This window comes from Physella acuta, unplaced genomic scaffold, assembly GCF_028476545.2.
Source record: "Physella acuta isolate Inbredline_101_S28 unplaced genomic scaffold, ASM2847654v3 ptg000254l, whole genome shotgun sequence".
In the NCBI taxonomy this organism is placed as follows: Eukaryota; Metazoa; Mollusca; class Gastropoda; family Physidae; genus Physella; species Physella acuta.
Genome location: NW_026731773.1, coordinates 672854 through 689770, shown reverse-complemented (window position 1 = coordinate 689770; position 16917 = coordinate 672854). Strand labels below are relative to the sequence as shown.

Below are 16917 nucleotides of genomic sequence, written 5' to 3'. Positions count from 1 at the left end.
GCTTTTAATTTTAGTAAGGCAAACTAAATTTAATTTTTACTTTTTTTTTTGCATTTTTTAAATTTGCGATTTATTATTAGTTTTAATATAATAGAAAATCTAATATGTAGGCCTAATATAAAGAAATCAAATGAAATATGATCTTATGTAGGAAATTTCGTCTACCTAAAAAGGTACTTATATCGGTAGCTTAGAACAAAAGTCCCCAGTTCAAAACCTTTGGTAGATTAGGCTTGAAAGCTGGGGACTGCAATACATCTAGAAGTAAAAATGCCAAATACAAACAACTGCTGTCTTGTAGTCTGTTCTTTGATAAAGTCACGGAAGAATATCCAGACACCAAGGCAAAAAAGCAATATAATTACAGAAAAATGATAATTCCACTTAATTAAGTTATTTATTAGAGTGGTAAATCATCTTTTAAGTCAAATTTGACAAATCCTAACAAGGGTGCGGGGGGGGGGGGGGGGGGGGGGGGGTTACACCATGACGTAAACCTGCTAATGATAGAGACAAAATGCTACATCGAGCTGTATTTATAACCGTCTATAGATAAAAATCGTTAGTATTATATCTAAGCAGAGTTTAAAGCAACCGCCTTGTGGTGTGGTGTGGTGAGGTGAGGGGGTGAGTGGGGGGAAGTTACATTAACGTAACGTTTTAAAATATGCCTGAGGTAAACGGTGTGGTTGAGAATCGTAATAACTGGTGTGTTAATCCATGTATGAGGGGGGGGGGGGGGGGTAAAAAGTTGAATACATTAAAAAAAATGTGAATACATATTCATATGCGTAGGCTATATACATACATACATACTTATATATATATATATATATATATATATATATATATATATATATATATATATATATATAACAAAGTGGTCGGGTGCCCGACGGCGCTTCAAATTTGGCAGGCTCCTGTCTTGGGGCAATAGAACACTGGGGTCTGTGCCGGTCGGCCACAAAGTTCACGAAAAGGGGGTCAAATCTGACCTCACTGACCGGCGCCTTCTACGAGCTATATTTCGAAAAACACATTTGCCGAACGACCCCTACCTTGATATGTTGTGAGGTCGTAGACCGACCCTGGAGGGTAACAAAAAACATTATTCTCGTGAAAAACCCCAATATACGGATGCATGGACATGAAACAACTCAAACTGTTTAAACTTAGGCCCTAAGCACTCCAGTAATTTGGTTGTGTCTATCAGGACTCATCCAACATCATAACCGTCGTTTTAGTGTCTCAGAATGCCTCCTAAATTTGATCCAGGCGCAACCTCCATAGTTTACTGCAGAGGTGTTGGAGGTGAAGTACCAGCCACTTGTTCACTTGCTCCTAAGATTGGACCTTTGGGCTTGTCTCCAAAGAAAGTTGGTGATGACATTCAGAAGGGAACCCCTGATTGGAAAGGTCTCAAAATAACAGTAAAGTTTGTAGTACAGAACAGACAAGCTAAAGTAGAGGTTGTTCCTAGTGCAGCAGCACTAATCATTCGTGCATTAAAAGAACCTCCTTGAGAGAGAAAGAAGGTTAAACATGTCAAGCATAATGGCAGTTTGACAATTGATGATATAATCAAGATAGCTAAACAAATCGTTCTCGCAGGATGGCTAAAAGAACTCTCTGGCACTGTAAAAGAAGTGTTCGGAATTGCACAGGCCATTGGCTGTACCATTGATAAGCTTCCACCTCATTCAGTTATTGAGAAGATCAACAGTTGAGAAGTTGAAGTTCCAGATAAATAAATGAGAGATTTTCTTTAAAAAAAACAACAAAAAAAAAACAACTAAGCACTCCACATAACAGCCAATCATCAATAAAGTAATCATTCAAATTCTCAAGGAAAATTTGAAAATTTAGGCAGTATGCCTAGTACATGTATATATATATATATATATATATATATATATATATATATATATATATATATATATATATATATAAAATTATAAATATATATATATATATATATATATATATATATATATATATATATATATATATATATATATATATATTTATATATATATTTATATATTTATATATTTATACATTTAAATATACATATATATATATATACGAAGCTAGGCAGTATACCTAGTACATGTATATATATATATATATATATATATATATATATATATATATATATATATATATATATATATATATATATATATATATATATATATATACATTTTTTTACGGGGTGGGGTGACACCCGACCTCACTACGCCACTGACAGGAACACTATCATTTTGGCATTTGAGTATCTGGAAGTAGGTTAAGCATCGATTCCGTTTACCGGTTAAAACGGATAAAATACCTATTTCATTACTCAGCACAATTACCATACTTCTTCTATACTCTGTATACGTGTAGGTAATTATTAGGAAATAGACTTAGATAATGAAATTATTATTTTTAATTTATATCTATAATATAACGCTGCTGGTAGTGTGTCAGTCCTTCCTTCCGTCATCGCTATAGCTTTTGGAACCATAAAAGTAAGCATCGCACCATGCAGTGCTTTTCAGTGCACTGCAGTGTCTTATTATAAGTAATAGAGTAGGGTTTGTTTATATAACGACATAGAGCTATTTTATAATTGCCACTGTGTTTACTCTTTTGCATAACTTAAAGAAAATATTAAATACACGCACATTGCTAAAACATATTAAAAGGATCAATGTCAAATATCATTTTCGTTTATATTCCTAGAAAAAGTGGATACATTTTAATAACATAATAACAGTACGGTAGAAAAATCAAATTAATTTAACTCTTTTCTAATTTTTACAAAGGAGGTAATTTAAAAATACATTAAACTCACGCTAATAAAAAATGTGAATGCAAATATACGTTCGTCATAGAAGGAATTAGTGTTGCAATAATATAATTAGCAAAATGTGAATGCAAATTATTCGGATGTGTAAGAGGAAATTATTGTTAGAAAATTATAAATAGCATGGATTGATAAAAGGCAATCTTTTATTTATTTTATTCACTGAATGTAGGCCCTACTGTTTATTACTTATAATTTTTAATCAACTATTCAGCACTATTATAGACGCGTCATCACGTTCATTAGGTGCGCAATGGTTTTAGTTATGAAACTCTATTGTAAATTTTTAAAATTTAAAGTGCTGGAAATAAATTGCGTGAATGGATAAAGTGAAATATTGTATATATTATAGATACTGCCTATTATTTATACTGTTTTCTAATTATTATTCTATCTTTCGGGTTTTATAGGAGAGGCGTAGCGAAGTGGGGGGGGGGGGGCATATGTCCCCGGGTGCCGACCTTAGGGGGCGCCAAAGTGGGTTGGAAAAAATTTGCGAGGGGGGTGGTGGTGGAAATCGAAAGTTTTACGGCGGGGGGGGGGGGGGGAAGGGGTGCAAATCGAAAGTTTGAGGGGTGCAAATCACCGGAAAGGGCGCGATTTGGCGATACGGGCTAGACTGTGAGCAATATGCCTTTATGATTGCATTTAAATTGTGTTTATGTTATGAGTGTTGTGTTTGTTTTTTCGTTTTTTTTTTTTTTTTTTTTTTTTTTTTTGCGTTCGTTTGTTTTGTGTTTAGTTTTGTTCTGTTGGTACATTTAAAAAAGATTTACCGTGGCGGAGCACGGGATGCAGCTAGTCTATAATATAAGCGGGCTGAGCGTGTGTCAGTCCTTCCTTCTGTCATCGCTATAGCTTTTAGAACCATAAAAGTAAACATTCGCACCACGCAGTGCTTTTCAGTGCACCGCAGTGTCTTATTATAAGTATTAGAGTAGGGTTTGTTTATATAGTGGCATAGAGCTATTTTATAATTTCCACTGTTTGTACAATTTTGCATAACGTAAAGAGAATATTAAATACACGCACATTGCTAAAACATATTAAAAGGATCAATGTCAAATATAGTTTTCGTTAATATTCCTTGAAAAAGTGGATACATTTTAATAACATAATAACAGTACGGTAGAAAAATCAAATTAAACTGTTTAGTAATAATGCCAAGGGAGGTATTTTAAAAATAAATTGAACTCACGCTAAAAATGTGAATGCAAAATCTGCAAGACGGAATAATTGTTGGAATAATATAATTAGCAAAATGTGAATGCAAATTATGCAGACGTGTAAGAGTACATTATTGTTGGAATATTATTATTAGCATTGATTGATAAAAGGCTATCTTTTATTTATTTTATTCACTGAATGTACTGTTTACTAATTACAATTTTTAATCAACTATTCTCCATTACTATATTAAGTCATCACGTTCATTAGGTGCGCAATGGTTTTAGTCATGAAACTTTATTGTAAATTTTTAAAAGTACTGAAAAAAATGCATGCATTTATAAAGTGCAATATGGTCGGTAAAACACGGATATTCTAAATACTGCCTTTAATTTATTTGCGGAAAAGCTAGGGGTTTATAACAGAGGCGTAGCAAGAGGGGGGGGGGAGGGTGGAAATCGAAAGTTTGAGGGAGGTGGGAGGGTATAAATCGAAATTTTCCGCCGGCGCTCGGAAAGGGCGCGATTTGGCGCTACGGGATAGACTGTGAGCAATATGCCTTTATGATTACATTTAAATTGAGTTTATGTTGAGTGTTGTGTTTGTTTTTTCGTTTTTGTTTTTTCTTTGCGTTCGTTTGTGTTGTATTTAGTTTTGTTCTGTTCCCAACTTGGTACATTTAAAAAAGATTTACCGTGTGTTGTGGTTGTGGTTGTGGTTGTGTTGTGGTTGTGGTTGTGTTTTGTTTGTGTTTGTGTTTGTGTTGTGTTTTTGTTTGTTTTGTTCTGTACATTTTAATAACATAACATCAGTAGGGTAGAAAAACATAACTAAACTGTTTAGTAATTTTGCCAAAGGAGGTAATTTAAAAATAAATTGAACTGACGCTAAAAATGTGAATGCAAAATTGCAAGACGGAATAATTGTGGGAATAATATAATTAGCAACATGTGAATGCAAATTGTGCAGATGTGGAAGAGAAAATTATTGTTAGAAAATTATAATTAGCATGGATTAATAAAAGGCAATCTTTTATGCCTTAGGGGGCGCCAAAGTGGGTTGGAAAAAATTTGCGGGGGGTGGGGGGGTGGCAATCGAAAGTTTTAGGGCGGGAGGGGGGGGGGGCGCAAATCGAAAGTTTGAGGGGGGGGGGGGGAATTTCAAATCAAAAGTGGTGCAAATCGAAAGTCTGAGGGGTGTGCAAATCGAAAGTTTAAGGGGGGGGGGTCAAATCGATTTGGCGCTACGGGCTAGACTGTGAGCAATATGCCTTTATGATTGCATTTAAATTGTGTTTATGTTATGAGTGTTGTGTTTGTTTTTTCGTTTGTGTTTTTTTGCGTTCGTTTGTGTTGTGTTTAGTTTTGTTCTGTTCCCAAGTTGGCACATTTAAAAAAGATTTACCGTGGCGGAGCACGGGATGCAGCTAGTATATTTATACGGAAGTTAGCACTTGTCACTTTTCGTAAAACGTCATCAAATTATGTTTGGCATTTAATTTTATCCTGCGCAGATCCAAGATGGCGACTTCAAAGAGAATCCCCACACTTAAAACTATAAACCAGCCTTTAGGAATTTAAACATGGTTTGTTAGATTATATTTTTAACTTGTGCGAATCTATATGTTTCAAAATATACATTCATATATATTATACGTATATATGTGTTATTCTTATATGTAAATCTATAAATATATATCTTTTAGACCGCCTACTACTGTCTCATTGTTGAAGTACTGATAGATACATAGCATACTGACAGATGACTAATAAACTAACAGATACAATATATCTACCTGACGCAGTGTCATATACCTGAGACTTTGACAAATACTTGACTGACCCGCGTTTGTTAACTTTTCTAAAAACTCAGATGCAGTGTTTCTTCCAGACTTTTTTCTCCGGGGGGGCACTTGAAATTTTCGGGGGGGCGGTAGACTTTCTTCGGGGGGGCGGACACTCTTAAAAGTATATATTTTCTATATAAATTATATAAATTTCATTTCGTTCGGGGGGGCGGTAAAAATTTTTCGGGGGGGCTTCGCCCCCCCGAAGAGATGCCTGGAAGAAACTCTGCTCAGATGTTGTCAATGTGATAATATAAAACCAATGTTTTCAAGTAAATCAGAGTAACACTGCAACCAGCAAGAATCCTGGGACCACATCAGAACGTCGTGAGTCTGGTTGTAGCTTTTCATTCGTGGTCGTCCTCTAGCTGACTGATCATGGGCATTGAATGGTCGAGAGAATGGTACTTTCATCTAAGCAAACTTTTCAAACCTGACACCAACAACCCAATATTGAATGTAGACAACCTTGATAGCACAGGCGAAAATCGTACCGAGCAAGGTTTGGTAGGTTATCACTTTAGTAAACAGATTTAAAACGTGTCTGGTGAATCAAATGTTTTTGAGTGTATTTGTCGAACTTTGGTTCGAAATATTGTGTGTGGATGTGTGTGTGTATGTAGTTGTTCACTGTATCACCTTAAGACATCGAGCTCTTCGATGAGTCACCTATCAGAGAAGGTAGAGATATCACATATTACAGATGGTAGACATATCAAATGTCACATATCATATTGTATTTGTCATCGTTGGAAAGCTGGACTTCTCATGTGTTTGATAATCTTAATTCCCATCATCTCGGAAACACAAAGCTTACAATCGGCTTTGCAGTTTACACAGATATGGTATTTTCGTGACCTACGTTTCGTTACTCTGGGGTCATCCATAAATGACGTCACGCTTTTTGACGATTTTTTCTCTCCTTCCCTCCCCTCCGTCACATTTCGTCACAAAAAACCAGACCCCCCCCCCTAAAATGACGTCACACCTCAGCCTGCAATCCCACTCAAAATTGCAGTGACGTCGCACCATTTGAACCCCCCCCCTCCACCCCCCTCATCACACACCGTCACAAAATTATGGACCCCCCCTACGAGTGTGATGTCATTTATAGAACACCCTTTTTTGCTGTTGTTCTCAGTTCGCAGGATTTAAACACTAAAAAGCCTACTACTTTTTTATTTATTAAACAAGGCTCACCATATTTTAGTAATTTTTTTCATGCAAAAATACAACCTTTGTCAGTAAGGAATTGTGATAGCTTTCATCGAAAAAAAAAGTGTTTGGTAATTAATATGCACATTTTTAAAATTTTGGATACTAAAAAAGGTACGATTTTTTAGACCTTTAGAAATTCTTACTATTAGTATTCAAAGCCTTAGTATTAGACAGCAAAAAGTGTTAAAAACAATTTTGGTAGTTATGGAAACACAAAAAAAACCCTCCGCGTTTTGAATTTTTCCGTACTTTTAAAAATGCTAAAACTTTTTATTTATGCACTTATAGCATTCAAATTAAAACTTATTACATTTCAATATTTTTAAAGCTTTTCTCACGACAACTTTTTAAAATAGCTAATAGTATTAGCTAACTTTCATGTGCCAAATAGGGTAATAGTATTCAAAAGGCTTTGAATCTTAAACTGTAAAAAATAGAAAAAAACTTAGCATGTCCCCTTAAGATTCTACTAACCCTTCACACCCTCCAGTTTACAGAGGCTGGCTGGAGCCGTCTACCTTACCTGGTCTTGGTTCAAGTCTTCCAACACCTGGACAACCCAGACAGGTACCACGCTGCTCTCACGTGTAAATCCTGGCTGCTGACACTCTCTAGTCCAGCCTTGTGGCGCACGGTACACTTCAAGTTAAACACCAAATACAGCCAAAGTTTGCTCATTTTCATCAGAAGGATGGGGAAATCTTTGCTGCAAATTAGAGTCGATTGTGCAGGTTACTTACTTTTTTAATTTTATTTTCAATCAACTGATATATATATATATATATATATATATATATATATATATATATATATATATATATATATATATATATATATATATATATATATATCCCACTTCTGACACCAAAACTGTTGGGCGTGCGGGGAAGGGGGGGGGAGGTAAGGGATCGGTCTTATACCGATAGAGAGATGGTGTTGTTTTTTATTCTCTCAAATCCGTGCACCCTCGTTGTTACAAAGGGGTTTACCAGACCTGAGCAAAACGAATTAAAACATCTAAACAACACCAAAATTAAACTAAAAATGAAACTTGTTAACCCATAGTTCAATACTTTTATTTACCTCTATTAGACGAGTCAATAGTTTACAGGGTTACAATATCAGAACGTAAAACAATTTTCGATCATCACTCTTCATACTTTCATTACCATTACTCACAAACTACCCAGCCAGACATACAGCAACATGACATAGTCTGGCAACAGAAAAGCTTCTTGATGACAGCCTCAGGTTGTCATCACGACGATAGGTACTGGACAGCATCTTGCTGACTGTTACAGCGGCAACATCTCTCTGACAGTTAGGGGACAACTTCTCCACCCTCAAGACAGCAACTGGACAGCTTCTCACATGGCAGGACATGTAGAGCTCCCGATATGTACTGGACAGCATCTAGTCGACAGGTACAGGTTGACATAACGATGACATATACTGTACAGCATCTCACATGACAGGCACAAGACAGCATAACATCCGGCCATTTGTCCACGACCACACCTTGGCCAACAACATCAGCCCGCCTTCGCGGCCAGCTTTACAAGAGTTAGACTAGCATCTAGATCTAGCCCCAGCTATGTGTGTCTGCTTTCCGGTCTCTAGTCTACCCTCCTTAAATAACAGACGAATGTCAAGGTGTCAGGGTAATTATGCACCAACACTTCCCAGTCAAGCCTAACCTAATTTACATGTCGTCCACAGTTCTGGGGTACCAGATTAAAATGTCAGACCCTACTAATAAACTTCCCCCAGCTTTCTCCGTCAGTCACCATTACGGTCACCCAAGCCAACTAGATACGTTACTGCTAAATCTACTCCATATTGATGCCGTTGTCTGATATTATAATTTAATTCTAACACGAGCTTCGTTGACTGTCTCCATCTAGGCCTATTTAATTTAGTCACGTGTATCGTCAACTCTGGGTAGGATGCCATACCAGCCCACATATATAAATTGCTAAGAGTCAATGTTAAGCATTGACAATTTAAGAACCAACATGACTGAAACCAAATACCAATTCTATTACAGCGCAGACAGCTGGGGGTCTCAGCTATAGCTTCATATTCTTGTATCAGTTTATCGAAGCTCTATTGACCACTAACAACCAGCAACTGGTAACTCTCAGTCTGACTTACATGGAGATGTGGAAATTATCCTCCGTTCACCTCAAGTGGGAGGTGGTCAAACAACTTGCTTTTTTGATAGAAAACCAGCGAAATCTTCAAGTACTGGATCTAAGCCACGCTAAATTAAGTATAGATGAAGGTCGGTAAAGCTGATGTAAACGCTGGTCTAAAACAAGCTAATATTAAACTATTATATTCGCATGCCCGAACTACAACAGCCACCAAATAATAAATGCTTATTACAACAACGAATCAGGTCTTTGGCTGCTAGAAGCTGCAGCCAGCCATCAGTGCCGACAGACGATCCACACCCTGGACATTGACCGGCTCATTGATAATACGTGGTCAGGGGGTTTTACCACTGATGAAACATTTCATCATTTCATGTCCCGTTTTAGCAACTTATCAGGTATGTTTTGTTTCTTCAAGTTTTATCGAGCTGTTTTTTTTAAAAATTATTTGTTTGCCTGTAGAGTTTTACACTTTTTTGCGTCGACTCAACATGCACCAACCTTAGCAATTATGTTTATTTGTTTTAACCTAACTGAATCAAATACTTATTTTTCATATATAACATCCATAATAAACATAGAAATAATCAAACTTTCGGACTGTTAGTTTTTGTATAAGAGAAGTAACATTCATATTTTGTGAACTTCGTGGCTGGTATTGAAGAAAAAGCAGCTCTTTTTGCATACAAACCTGACGTATTGAGAGTAACTTTAAACCACAGCAAAAACAACATACTGAGACACCACACACCGAACCACAACACACTGAACAACAACACACCAATTCATAGCACTCCAAGCTACAATACACCGAACCACAAAACACCAAACCACAACATATCCTACCACAGCTCTGCAACACACCTAAATGTTACTACCAGAACTGAACCCAGTCCCAACTTTCAGACTTGAAGCTGAGCCACCTCTACATGTCAGACAACCTGCTGTACCTGCTAGCTAAGACAGCCAGCCACAGCCTGAGGTTGATCTCTATCACCACAGAGGATTATTTCGTATTAGACCATCCTTCAACTACCTTTAGAGCCTGGCAGTATTTGAAGTCTGCTTGTCCAAGTCTCAAAGTTGAAGTTTTTATAAACCCATTAAAGGTGAGCTCACCAAGCAATACTGTCTTTCATTTTATTCACTTTACGTAGAGTTTATAATTATCATTTTTAATCAAAGACAATTGACGTAAAAAAAGACACTTTTATTTGGGAACGGCAATTTCCGCTGGTTATTATCTGTATCTTTTTTTTTTCGCACGAAAGGGAATTCGTTTTTGTCTGTTGTTTTTTTTTGAGCTCGAAGGGAAATTCGTTTTTGTCTGTCGCACAAAACATGATGATCGTCGTGTATTTTTTACCTCACCATAGTACGTACCTTTTTTTAAGCAGACGTTTTAACCGTAAATTTAGCAGTTTAAATTTCTAATACATTCTCGATTTCAAAGGAAAGATTGAAGAAACAATTTCTTTTAAGCGCTACGTTTATGTTTTATAGCTTCAAAGTCTCCAACAGATGACATCGCTTTGCACCGCAAATTTTTTTAAAAATCAATAACAGTTTAGAAGCCAGCTTCTAAATATCCTCTATTTTTACTTTTATCTTTCCATTTGAGGAAAAGCTTGGGGAATTATAGCCGTTCACTAAATTTAATCAGGCGCGTCCGCCGGCGTTCCGGCAGGGTTGTATTTGGCGCCCTGGGTTATCCTGTTAGCGCTATGGTGCATAATTTCGTTCTAAACAGTGCGATAGACTACGGGTAAGAAAAGTTACTATAGTCTTTAATTAAATCAAATCCAGACGTCCCCCGACGCCCCGACAGGGTGCTATTTTTTGCCCCGGGCCTTCCCGTGTTCGCTATGGCTCCTACGTTCTTTTAATTGAATGCATAAAACTAAGAATAAGTTTGGATACTATAGTCGTTTACTAAATTAATTCAGGTGGTTCCGCCGGTGCCCCAGCTTGGTGGTATTTGGCGCCCCGGGCTGGATTATCAGCAGTATGCTTTTGTGATTGCATTTAAGTTTGTGTTTATGTTTGCGTTTATTTGCATTATTTTGAAATATTGTTTACGTGTAGGTTTCAGTTGTGTTTTTATTTGTGTTTGCGTTTTTGTTTGCGTTTATGTTTTCTTTGTGTTTGGGATTGGGTTTGCGTTTTTGGTTGGGTTTGTCTTTTTTGTTTGTATTTGTTTGTGTTTGTTCTTTTTTGTGTTTGTTTTTTCTTTGTGTTTGCGTTTGTGGTTTGGTTTGTGTTTTGGTTTTTGTTTGTGTTTACGTTCTCTTTTGTGTTATATTTGCGTTTTTGTGTTTGGTTTTAGTTGGTTGTGGTTAGGGTTAATTCGAACAGTAATATATTTCCTAAATCCAAACAACGCCGGGTATATGCTGATTACTAAACACACAAGTCATACTCCATTACAGGTAGGTTTTTCAGGGAGGCCAGTGCAGGGCCTGGCCTTGACGGCTAGTTAGGTGTATATAAATCAAAGTCGATTGCGGTTTGACACCGTTTCTCCGACCGCACTCAAACTTTGGGACTTCGTTGAGACTACTCCTTGGGAGGTTTGTGCGGGGAAAAAATGTCAAATTAGCAGTGGTTGCGCCACGACATGGCACGATTTGTTTATTTTTCTATAAATGGTATATAAGAAATAAAAGTCGATTTCGGTTTGACACCGTTCATCTGATAGCCAAGAAACTTTGGGAAAATTTTGAGGATACTCCTGGGGATGCCTATGCTAAAAAAATCAAATTCTCAGTAATGGCGCGCTGGCAGAGTGCGGATTTTCTCTATATACAATAGATAAAAATAAAAGTCGACTACGGTTCATCACCGTTCATCCGATCATCATCAAACTTTGGGGAGTTGATGAGAACACTCCAGGTTAGGTTTCTGTAAAAACTAATTTTTAATTTTTCAAGGGCGGCGCCCCGGGAGGATGTAATTCTTCTCTATATTCGATAAACTAAAAAAAAATGAAAGTCGTATGCGGTTCGACACCGTTTATCCGAGTGCCATAAAACTTTAGGCAGTTGATGAATACTCCCGAGAAGGTTTATGGGGGAGGGGGATTTATTTTCGCAGTGGCGGCCCCTGGAAGGATGATGGCGACTACGTTTGTTATAAACAAAGTGGTAGACAATGTATAACTTGGGGCGTTATAGTTGCTCAATTAATTGAACCAGGCGTGTCGCCGCTGCCCTGGTAGGTTGCAATTAGACTGCGAACAAAACTTTCACTTTCCGCCCCCAAAGACTCACATGGACCGCTGGTTAGATTATAAACTTGTTTGTTTCTTTTTGTTCGTAAAAAAATCCAAACAGATTTGTAACTTTGATGTCATTAGCATTACTTTTTAGACGTTCCAATCAGAAATTGTTATCTGAAGCATCCAATAATACACTATTAGTAACGCTAGCAAATTGCAGCAGTCACACTGATGTTTATACCACATCAAATCCGTTTTTTTTTTAATTTTTGTTGATTAGTGCACTTTTAGCAAATGACGCAATCTGCATTATTGTTAACATGATGCTATGTGGCGCTATGGGTTATACTTTTAGCACTATGGCGCTTATTTTTTTTTTTAAAAGCCAGGGCCGTATGTGATGCCTCTGTGGTAGTAAAATCGGGGGCTCCCGAGAGGGGCAATTCTACGTCCTTGTGAGATCGTAGACAGACACTGGAGGGTAACAAAAAACAACTCTATTCCCGTCGGAAAAAAGCAATTAGGGTCGTTTGATTTGTTCAGTTGCCGTATTTTATTACAAAAACAATTCTTTGTGAAAAAGTAAACAAAGACTACGTCATTTTTCCTATGTACAGTGGAGTTAACTTTTTAAAGTAATACCTTTTAAATACGGTTATATTATTTTAAAGAAAAACAAAAATTACAAAGTATAGCTTACATGTCCATAGAAATTTCGTTATAAATAAAGTTATTATTTGTACTTAAATTGTAAAAATCAATTGGTTAAGTAAATTAAATATAATATTTGATTCATTCAATTAAAAAATCCTTTGCAATGCTAAGAATCTTGAGAGTTATAAGTTTGCAAATACTCCATTAAGGTTTGCATGACATAATATTACTCAAACTGTTTAAACTTAGGCCCTAAGCATTCCACATAACAGGCAATCACAGATTAGTTAATCATTCAAATTCTCAAAAGTTTTTGGTAAGCGTAAGCTGACCTAGGCAATATGCCTATCTATAATATAAGCGGGCTTGTAGTGTGTCAGTCCTTCCTTCCGTCATCGCTATAGATTTTGAACCATAAAAGTAAACATCGAGCCATGCAGAGCTTTTACATTGCATCGCCTTGTCTTATTATAAGTAATAGAGTAGAGTTTCTTTATATAAGGACTTAAATTTATTGTAAATTCGCCACAGTTTTTACTCTTTAGCATAACGTAAAGAAAATATTAAATACACGCACATTGCTAAAACATATTAAACGGATCAATGTCAAATATAATTATCGTTTAGATTCCTAGAAAGAATGGATACATTTTCATAACTGTAGGGTCGAAAAAAAAAATAATTAATTCAACAGTTTATAATTTTGACATGGGAGGTAATTTAAAAATAAATTCAGGGCGCGGAAACCTATGAAAGCGTGTTGTTCGGTGGCGATTCTAATGTTGTGGTTGTGTTTGTTTTGTGCTGGTGTTGTGTTGTTTGTGTTGTGTTGTTTGTGTTGTATTTGCGTTTTATTTGTGGTATGTTGTGTTTGTATTTGTGTTTGTGTTGTGTTTGGTTTGATTTGTGTTGTGTTACGTTTGTGTTATGTTTGTGCTGTGTTTGTGTTGTGTTTGTGTTGTGTTTGTGGTGTGTTTGTGTTGTGTTTGATTTTGTGTTGTGTTTGGTTTTGTTCTGTTTCCAAGTTGGTACATTTAAAAAAGATTTAGCGTGGCGGAGCACGGGTATGCAGCTAGTTAATATATAATCAGACAAATTATTTTCTAGTGATTTTTAAACTAATTTACTAATCCGTCGCTCCTATACTAGGCTTATAACAGTACACATTAATATATCTATCCAGTTACTGTTTTCGTTGATAATTCTAAAAACATTACTCTGTGTTTCTCTCAGGGTCGGGAGTTCGACTTTCCAGTGGATGCAGTTCTGGCACCTTGTATGCCATTGCATAAATTATATTGGAGCTGTAGCAGTTCAAGTTTTCAACGTTCCCTGGCACACATCACCGACTTCTTTCAGGTATGTTGTTCTTGGTTGGTTTGGCGAGCTCTCACACTGTAGTTCTATTTTCCCAGATGTGAGGGTATCAATATGTGAGAGCCAGCCATATTATTATGCTACTTGATTTGTGATGCACCCTAAATAGACCGAATTTCTTCCACTTCGGTAGATAGTTGATACAATTTTGGACTTATGAAGAACAACCAAACATTTCACCCGGACTTGTTTCTGCCAATCTCCCCTAGTACCTGGCAGCAGAGGTTGTAGGATTGGGCTTAATTGGCTGGCTTGATTAAAGATTGGCTTAATTAGCTGGCTTGATTAATATTAACCTGTTGTTGCCATATTTAAAAATAATTGTTCGAATATTTTCTTGGATGTTTTAAGTTGATTAGTGTGTGTGTGTCTGTGTGTATTTGTGTTTGTCTGTGTGTTTGTGTGTGCTTGTGTGTGTGTGTTTGCGTGAGTGCATGCGTGTGTGTGTGTGTTGATATTGGATGTAGAACAGCGTTTCTTCCAGACTTTTTTCTCAAAGGGCCCGAAGAGATGCCTGGATAAAACTCTGATGTAGAAGAGTTAGTTCAACTTGTGATATGTTACCTAATGAAACAAAACCATTTATTCAACGAGTAAGAAGTTTCTTATCTTTTTCTTTCATAGGACTCATTGCGGCAGCTCCACGTCATTTTTTGGGATTTTCCCGATAAAAATTCTGTCACGGACCTGATCAAAAGGTAATTTGATCCTACTGTATAGCTATTATTCTAGCTGTGTAGTGTTACCACGCTGCTACCTATTCCTAAAGTATTTAAAAATACATATTAAACCCATTTTCTATAAAAAATTAGTAGCATGTACCAAATAGATTAGCGTATAATTGCTCGTTTCATAACAACCCCCAATACTGCAATATTTTTTTAGTTTCTGCTTTGTTACTTTGTGAAACAACAACTGATGATCCAAAACTAATTTACTATTTAAGGAAGTTAATCTAGAGACACGACCAAAAAACTGACCGAATTATATTGCACCTAGGTAAATTTCGTCAAATAAATGTGTCACGGCCTTTTCTGCTGCCATTCGTGGCACAAGCTCAAAAAAACAAACACCAACCGCTCTCCTCTCTCCTCCTTTGTTATTACATATTATAGTCTAATTTATAACACTAAACAACCCACGTTCAGGAAATTTTCATGATTTTATTGGTTCATTGACACATCGACTTCACTGCCAAAACATCGCCATTTTCTTCCCGCTCTCTCCCTCCTTGCTTCCTTTCTTTAGCGCATGCGCACACCCACACTATATTTTAGATTTATATCGCCTTTTTATGAAACATACTCGAAGCATGCATTCATCTTACATTTGACTGTTACAAAATGCATTTTATAAATCTTAAGACTTGAAAAACCAGCCTCCCCATCACTTGTCTAACTATTGACTTCATGACATTTTTGCTCTCCGAAATTCCTCTTTTCCAAAGGATTCCACATTAACCTAGTATGTTGTAACCTGTCTTTCTGATGGTGTTCTCTGCCCACCACTTTTTTTTTATTTCACTAATTTCGCTCCTGTTTTTAAGCCACACATTAAAACAAACTTCATTTTTGTGCTAAAGTTCATGGGTTGGTTTTTATTGACAATGCATATGCACTTTACATTGAATTTTTAAAAAGCATTCTATCGTAGCTGATTCACATCTTAACATCATGGTCAGCGTCACTAACATTAGGAGGTTTTTTGCTTTTGTTCTTTAATCATTACAGTTTGTTCTGTTCTTGTTGTTTACTATTTGCAATAAGGCAGCGCCCATCTGTGAATGAAAACGTTTTGATAAATGAATTTGTTATAGGTGTCACAATTTAGAAACCTTGTCAGTAGAGACTTCAACCCTGACAAGTGGCAAGGAACGCCGCATCGAGACGGCCCTCAAACTGGGTCTTGCCTGTCACCACTCAACCACCCACCCCTGTGTTGCCACCTTGAACCATAAGGACGTGAGTTTAAAGGACACGTGGGAGACGACAATCTTTTGTTGGCTGGCGAAACTTATATAAAGTACGTGGATGTTCAGGGCTGAAACACGGTGGCCAACTTTAATGGTGAATAGCTTGTGGGTAACACAGAATCAAAGACAAATTTGGAAGTGTATCTGTGAAACGTGTTTTGGTCAGGGGAAATTCAACCTTAGTCATGAATATAATATTGTGCATGTCATTTCTGGTCATAGACTGACCGTACTTAATGAGTAATACAATTATTGCGTGTTATGCTATCACCTTTAGTGTCGCCTTATCAAGCAACTAAAACGGTCAAATAGAAAATGTTTGCATTTCTTAAATACGTGGATTTTATAATTTATATGGATTTTATAAGTTATATGAATTTTATACACGAAGTGTATAAGTAGTGTTATCACCAACAACTTAAAATATAAAATATAATGCAAAATCGCTTAACGTGTTGT

At 36.6% G+C, this 16917-nt stretch overlaps 1 protein-coding gene and 1 pseudogene across 1 annotated transcript; both read left to right on the top strand.

The window, feature by feature from the left end:
* Positions 1 to 1195: 1195 nt before the first annotated feature.
* On the top strand, positions 1196 to 1777 carry LOC131938650 (large ribosomal subunit protein uL11-like; annotated as a pseudogene).
* A 7790-nt stretch (positions 1778 to 9567) lies between these two features.
* On the top strand, positions 9568 to 16791 carry LOC131938638 (uncharacterized). The gene is made up of 5 exons (XM_059296744.1): positions 9568 to 9636; positions 10145 to 10347; positions 14343 to 14468; positions 15111 to 15184; positions 16303 to 16791. The coding sequence occupies exons 1-5, from the start codon at positions 9612 to 9614 to the stop codon at positions 16505 to 16507; spliced, it is 633 nt and encodes a 210-aa protein (XP_059152727.1). The 5' UTR covers positions 9568 to 9611; the 3' UTR covers positions 16508 to 16791.
* Positions 16792 to 16917: the final 126 nt, after the last annotated feature.